Consider the following 8080-nt stretch of genomic DNA (forward strand, 5'->3'; position numbering starts at 1 on the left):
ACAGTCGCTATCTGGGTCATGCCCGCGACTGCTGTGGCCGCTCTCGCCCCCTCTCACCCCCTCGTACTCTCTAGCCATAACAGCCCTCTCCCTCCCCCTCGCGTCGCCCCATCCTGGGCGGCGCCAGGGGCCCCGAAACCCTAGCGCCGCCAGCACCTTCTAGCCACCTCCTCCTGCCGCCGCCGTGGGCCGCGGTGGCGGCGGGCCCGGTGTCGAAGGCATCTGGGCGGGTGGATGCGGCGGATCCCATCTGAGGCGGCAGGGGCGGCTCCTCTCGTGCGATCCAACGGCAGCGGCTGGGACGACGACTCCAAGCTGTGCAGCGGGGGCCGGAGCACCATAGCCGGCGGATCCGCCGGCGGCCCTGATTGGACGGCGGCGGTGGCAGCGCCCCATCCGGCGGGGTGGGTTGCTCTGGTCGTGATGGTTACAGTGGTCACTGCGGATCCGACGCCCCGTTTGGATCCGTCGCGGGGAGGCCTTCCGCCGACCGACGGCGCATGGAGGGACCGGTGAGGAGATGCCGGATCTCTGCCGGAGTACCGACGGCGACATACGTCTTCGTGGCGAGGTTCCGCTCAGTTCCAGTCAGCTGCGAGGTCGGGAAGACGTGGCTTCCGGTGAAAATCGCGCCTGACTGCGGTCTTGACGGACGATGGCGGCGTCTCAGACGTCGTTCCCTTCTGGAGGCATCGTCATTGCAGGTCACGTCAACCTGAGCGGGAAGTTCCGGGGGAAACCCTAGATCTGGGTCTACCGGATCGGACGATAACGGTGCCTTCGGTATCGCTCTCCCTCCTGGAGGCATCGTTTTGGAGCAAGTGCTGGTTGGAGGGGACAAGAGGAGGAGCCATGATTCATCTGGTCCATTGATGATGGCGGATCTCGGCGGCATGGAGCAGTGGAGACTCGGCGCCTGATGGGCGGAGATGGACTCGCGCAGGAGGGTGACGCTGCCTGGCGTCGTGGTGGCATCGGCGGCAGCTAGACCGGGCAAGGTTGATGCAGCAGTACAGCTCTGAAGATGGATTGGTGGCAGGTGGCTGCGGCTGCATCATACCCGGCAGGCGTCCTGGTTGAGGAGCACGCTGGACTGGTGGGTGCCCATACTCGGCAGGCGTCCTGGTTGGGACCTCAAGTCTTAAATGTTAGGTTTGGCTGCGAGGTCTGTTTGGTATTAGGCCCAGACTTTCGGCGCCCCTTCATCAACTGGATAGGGATAGCGACAGGTGTTGCTTAGTTGGTGGCTTTAGTCTTATTGTTATATGACTTTGTAAGGTCTTGTGTCAATAATTACTAAAATGGCCGGATGCATCGTCCAGATGCAGAGGCCGGGGGTCGTCCTCCTTTTCTAAATTTTTTTTTGTTACGGTGGGATTGGATTAACACACAAATCACCTAATTCTTATGACATCTATGACAAAACCACAGACTCTTGGTGCTCCCACAAGAACCTGATGTTCACCCCTGACATTGTCAAATTCGTGGCGTTGGATAATGAGCTGGTGACAATCCACCAGGTGTCCTAGAACAGAATGTACTTTACGCGTATATACGACCCGGATCGACCAGTACTGGAGGGGCAAAGAGAATGAGATTGCCCTATGCTGGTCTGGCTCGATGGTCGTTGTTGATGGGACGCCCTACATGATCGACCAGTCTCTCGACACCAAGCTGATGATGTGGCTGAACGAGACCAAGGAGTGGGTGATGGTTGGCAGACTGTCGGAGAAGCTCACGCGCCCGTCCTGTGAGCTTGTGGCCATTGGCTGGAAGATCTATGTGATCGGCCGGGGGCTGAGCACGGTATTGACATGGACACGACGGCTAGGGTGGACGGGTTACTTGTGTCCTCGTCGATGGGTCCGCTGATGGAGCATGACTTCCCGCATGAGATCCCGCATGAGAAATGTAGGGTCGTCACCATTTGAAGACCACTTACTACCTTGGTTGCTTGTATTGCAAACTGAAACAATAGTGGACATTTTACTTTTCTTCCGGCTGTATATTGACTTGTGTATTTTGGTGAGATGGATGTACATTGATTGATTTTTAACTGTAAACATGAGGGAAGGAAAGCTTAGGTTGTTTATTCTAAGACCAGTCCCTCGGTTGTTGGTTATTTTTGTTTGTAGTTTTTGAATGTGAATAAATTCTGATCGTAATAGGTTTTCGCTATGTCTGCAATTTTTGCCCTGTCCTCGACACGCCGAGGAGAAAACTGAAGCAATGTCAACATTAAGTGGGTGTGGTATGGATTGCCCCCCCCCCCCCCCCAACACCCCCCCCCCCCCCCCCCCACACACACACACACACAAACGAGTAATTGTTGGAAATTACAACAGTTGACAAACACAGCTTGCCTAGCAATAGGTAGGGCTTCATATGCCCACCACAGCCGGGCACACTGGAAGCCATGGGAAGAAACATGATAGAACGGAACAACCGGTGGAGGTGAGAAGAACAGTCACGGTAAGCATCTTGAGGAAGTAATGCCCAAGATGCCCCTATGGCTTGCTCAGTTCCAGCATACCACTCTGGTGAGTAATCACAGTAACTTTGGAAGAAGAGGACTCCAAAGATGCTAGGTTTGTCAAAGCTTCAATCAAATTCCCAACCCATCTCATTCCCCAGGAAAGACTTTTGACACTCTTCATGCTCATCATTGTTGCCCTCCTCACACACTTGGTCATGCTTTCTCTCTTTAGCAACTAAACGTGATTCTTCCATACAAGCAAGATAATTCCAAAATATATGACATTTTAGTAGGTAAACTAGCATACCAAAACGTCATGTATTTTGGAACGGAGGTAGTAGTGGTTATTTATAGAAGATCAGCGAATGGGCATGGTGTGTGGCCCAGACATCACCCCTTCATTCAACTTCACATGTCAATTGTTGTGGCCATTTATTCCAACAACAGGTGATGTAATTGTTCAAGAACTTTTGACGCTTTGTGGTGCCCATCTACGGTTGAAGCAACCAAAAACTGAATATTGCAACAAAGAAGGACAAAGCAACGATTGCGAAGTGGAACAACAGAGAAATAAAACTCTTGTTTTTATGTGAGAAAAGTAGGAGAATATCCTATTGTATATTGTTAAAGAGTTATAAGTATGTAAATAAAAACTTATTAGTATTGCTTGATTTCATCGCGGTACAGAAAAAAATATATGTGCTACCAAACCCTGTTTATAAGAGCATCTATAGCCGGACTACGCAAATCCGCACCCTAAACATCTGCAGACGTGCTCGCGCAAGACTCTGGACAGCGTCGAAGGCCCCTCAAAAGTCCTACCGAACAACCACACTCCTCACATCAGAATCCTCAACTTTATGTGAATCCACGCATGTCAATCATATCGCACAAATTCATCACCAAATCAACAATGCAACAAAGCAAAGTGAACCACAATTCGACAAATCAACACATGCCAAAATGAAATTCAACGTCTGATGGCCTGCATGTGCAGACCGGAAAAGGCTCGACGCTTACCTACTCGTCGGTGAACAATCCATGCGGGACGGAGAGCTTGAAGGCGGGAGGGGGGGTATGTGGTCATGGTGTTTCGACGGTCGGCTGAAGGTTACTAAATAGGGTGACCGATTCGACGATAGTTGACCCAACTCCTCGTGTCATCTCCCTGCTCGCATGAGCTCGGCGCCGCGTTCCCCTCCCTACACGCCGCGAGCCTGGCTTAGAGGAAACGACCGATTCGGTCGTTCGTAGCAGGCCTGGCTGGAGATGTTTGGATGCAGGCCAGACTACCAAACAAACTATTTTTGCACTGCGCGGCCTGGTTGGGTGCGCTGCATGCTATCAAACGCAACTGTACAATTCTCAACAGAATAAAAATTGATATAGTCTTGGCTTGCCGGCGTCCCGGTGGCTTTGGCTCCGGCGGCCCAGATGTGCGCTTCTCTCCAGATCTTGCCGCGTCCGCGTTGCTGGCCACCGTTGCATCCCCTCCACCATCGTATTCCCCTCCTCCCAACCGCCCAACCCCGCTTACCTCTACACCTTGCTATTCCTCCTGCGGGATCTGTTCTCGCTCTTCCGGTGACATCTGATGCCCCTGCATTGGCGGTTTTGACCGGTGTCTTGACTTCCTTCCCTCCGATGATTACCCTGGCGGCTTGGGATTGCTCAGACAAAGGCCAGAGCGAAATCCCTGCTCGGCTTGCCGGTGCTCGCAGTGGCGACGCCCGTGGGCGCCGTTCCCTTCTTGGAGGCACTGTCATGGTCTTCATCTTTGCCCTTCTTCGAGCATCAGGGGAGACCCTAGGTCCAGTCCTTGGACCGGACGACGGCGGTGTCTTTGACGTCGTTTCCCTTCTTGAAGGCATCGTTTTGATCACTTGTGGCGTCCCCGATGGTGGAGTTAGACGTGTTGGTTGTCTTCATTTGGTTCGAGTAGCTTCTCAGGGCTACGTGTGTGTCGCCGTGTTGTTTTCTTTGTTTGGGCCGAGCACCCCATGTCTCAGGGCTACTACTCTGGTGAGTAATCATGGTAACTTCATAAGAACAGGACTCCAGAGATGCTAGGTTTGTCAAAGTTCCAATAAACTTCCCAACCCATATCATTCCCCGGGAAATTGCACTATTTGACTATTGACACTCATCATGTTCATCATTGTTTCCCTCCTCACACACTTCATTCTTTCTCCCTCTAGCAACTAAACGTGATTCTTCCATAAAAGTAAGATAGTACTACCTCCATTCCAAAATGTATGACGTTTTGGTGGGCTAAACTAGCATACCAAAACGTCGTGTACTTTGGAACGGAGGTAGTAGTAGTTATTTATAGAAGGTCGGCGCATGGGCTTGGTGTGTGGCCCAGACATCACTCCTTCATCAAAGTTCACATGTCAATTGTTGTGGCCATTTATTCCAACAGTAGGTGATGTAATTGTTCAAGAACTTTTGACGCTTTGTACTGACCATCTATGGTTTAAGCAACCCAAAACTGAATATTGCCACAAACAAGGACAATGCAACGATTGCGAAGTGGAACAATAGAGAAATAAAACTCTTATTTTTTATGAAAAAGCAGGAGAATATCCTATTGTATAATATTAAAAAGTTATAAGTATGTAAAGAAAAACTTAAAGTATTGCTTGATTTCCATTGCGTACAGAAATAAAATGTATGTGCTAACCATGTTTGTAAGAGCATCTACAGCCGGACTACACAAATCTGCCCCCTAAACATCAGCAGAGCCGCCCGGGCAAGACTCCAGACAACGTCAGATGCCCCCTCAAAAGTCTTACCGACCAACTACACTCACATAAAAATCCTCAAAAAATTCATGCAAATCCATGCACGTCAATCATATAGCACAAATTCATCACCAATTCAACAATGCAACAAAGCAAGGTGAACCACAATTCAACTACTCAAACATGCCAAAATGAAATTCAACGTCCATTCGGCGTCCGGCCAACATGATGAATCACTCGACGGTCGCCATATGGGTCATGCCTGTGACAGCCGTGGCCGCTCTCGCCCCCTCATACTCTCTATGCAGGTTGGTCTCGATGACAAGTAGCTCTGAATGACAAGATTTATGTTACGGGTGGGATTTGATTAATGTACAAATCACCTAATTCTTGGGATATCTATGACAAGCCAAAGACTATTAGTGCTCCCACAAGAACCCGATACTCACCCCTAACATCGTCAAATTCGTGGTGTTCGTGATGAGATGGTGATCATCCACAAGGCGTGCTGGAATAGGATGTACTTCCCGGGTATATACCACCTGGTCGACCAGTCCTGGAGGGGCAAGGAGAATGAGATTGCCCTATGCCGGTCTGGCCCGACGGTCGTTGTGGACCGGATGCTTTGCATGCTTGACCAGTCCCTAGGCACCAAGCTGATGATATGGCTGAATGAGACTAAGGAGTTGGTGATGGTTGGCAGGCTATCGGACAAGCCGCGCCCACCCTGTGAGCTCGAGGCCGGCAGCAGGAAGATCTACGTGATCGGCCGGGGGCTGAGCACAGTGACCATCGACATGGACACGGTGGCCAGTGTGGATGGGTTCCTTGTGTCCTCATCAACGGGCCCACTGATGGAGCATGACTTCTTGCTCAAGAAGTGCAGGGTCATCACCATCTGAAGACCGCCAATAGCTGGGTTGCTTGTACCGTGAACTGAAATAACAGTGGACATTTATTTTCTTTTCTTATGGCTGTATATTGACTTGTATTTTGGTGAGATTGTTGTACATCGACTTTTAAGTGTTAACATGTTGAAAGAAAAGATCATTTATTCCTCGATTTGAATGTAAATAAATTCTGACCATAACATGTATTCTGATCGTAACTGAAACAATGTCATCATTCGGTGTATAGAATGGATTTTCCCCCACATGATAGTAAAGTTGAATGTTGCAGCAGTTCACAAATATATTTCACCATCCGGGCACACTGGAAGAGTTGGATAGGTAGATTCACTATGTATTGACTGAGTTACAGGACCTTTACACATATATGTGCCAACCCTACAATGTAGGCACGCAAGCATGGGCTACAATGTAGAAACTAGGATGCTTACAACAATATGTGGGACATGCCCAACGTGACATATACATGCGCTAACAGGAAGATAAGAATCAGTGGTGGAGGCGAGGTAACACTCACGGTAAGTATCTTTGAGGAAGTAATGCTAAAGACACTCATGTGGCTTGCTCAGTTGCATCGTGCCACTTCGGTGAGTAATCACGTTAACGCTAAAAGAGGACTCCATGGATACTTGGTTTGTCAAAGTTCCAATCAAATTCCCAGCGCATCTCATTCCGTGGGAAATTGCACTATATGACTGGTGACACACTCATCATGCTCATCATTGTTGCCCTCCTCATACACTTGGTCATGCTTTCTCCCTCTAGCAACTAAATGTGATTCTGCTATACAAGTAGTAGTTAATTATAGAAGGTCAGCGAATGGACATGATGTGTGGCCCAGACAAATTTCCTTCACCAAACTTTACATGATGATTGTTGTGGACATTCATTTCTACCACTTGTGACATTTATTCCCACAACATGTGATGCAAGTGTTGAAGAACTGTTGACGCTTTGTGGTGCCAACCCAAAACTGAATATTGCAACAAACAAGGACAAAGCAACGATTGCGAAGTGGAACAACAGGGAAATAAAACTGTTGTTTTTCTATGAGAAAGTAGGAGAATATCCTATTGTATATATTAAAAAAAACATAGAAGTATGTAAAGAAAATCTTTTTAGTATTACTTGATTTCTATCATGGTACAGAAATAAAATATATGTGCTACCAAACCCTGTCTGTAAGAGCATCTACAACCGGACTATGCAAATCCACCCCCTAAACATCCGCAGACGCGCCTGGGAATGACTCCGGACAGCGTGGGACGGCCCCTCAAAAGTCCTACCGAACAACCATACTCCTCATTTGGGTTCAAACAGGCGGGTGGTTTTGTCCTTGGGTACGAACTTTCCCTAAACGCAATTCTAATTTGCCCATTGGCCCCGACCCACACACGCTGGCAGTCACAGTGATACATTGCGTTTGTCTTGGCAACTTGGTGGATGCTGGACGAATCAGGCTCGTCGTGAACCAGTTCAGTGAAAACGTTTCCTAGTAAGTAGTTTCAGTCTTCGTGCTCATACTCTGGCAGAGCTAGCAACAACAACGGCTGTTCGCAGCACCTTGACTATTATTGTTTCCGACACCGGGTATTTTCCTCAGGCAGGTGCTTATCATCCTGATGCTTCGCATGCTCACATTGGAAGGGTACAACCCCCAAAAAATGTCCAGATCTTGGGTGCCATGTTTGACAGATGTTCAAGAAGGAACAACACTGCCTAGCAGGTGACCCTTCTCTCGGTGGTCAATTCCTCACTCTATTGAAGCACCCAAGCCACCATAACAATCTATGTACCCAATTAGGAATATTTATAGTTGCAACATAAGGTTCCATTCCTTCTAGATGAAGATATACTCCTTTTATAGCCGGTAGTTGCATCTAGAATTAATGGTTGAGAGCTAAAACAGAGTGAATACTAGTAAAGTTATGAACGAACAACCACTCCTACAT

At 48.8% G+C, this 8080-nt stretch overlaps 1 protein-coding gene across 1 annotated transcript; it reads left to right on the plus strand.

Annotated features, from left to right (window-relative positions):
- The first annotated feature begins 655 nt into the window (after window positions 1-655).
- Window positions 656-6122, plus strand: LOC109762574 (F-box/kelch-repeat protein SKIP4-like). The gene is made up of 3 exons (XM_045230260.1): window positions 656-704; window positions 1375-1520; window positions 5724-6122. Exons 1-3 carry the CDS (start codon window positions 656-658, stop codon window positions 6120-6122), a joined length of 594 nt encoding a protein of 197 aa, XP_045086195.1.
- Window positions 6123-8080: the final 1958 nt, after the last annotated feature.

Source organism: Aegilops tauschii, chromosome 6 (assembly GCF_002575655.3).
Source record: "Aegilops tauschii subsp. strangulata cultivar AL8/78 chromosome 6, Aet v6.0, whole genome shotgun sequence".
Classification (NCBI taxonomy): domain Eukaryota; kingdom Viridiplantae; phylum Streptophyta; class Magnoliopsida; order Poales; family Poaceae; genus Aegilops; species Aegilops tauschii.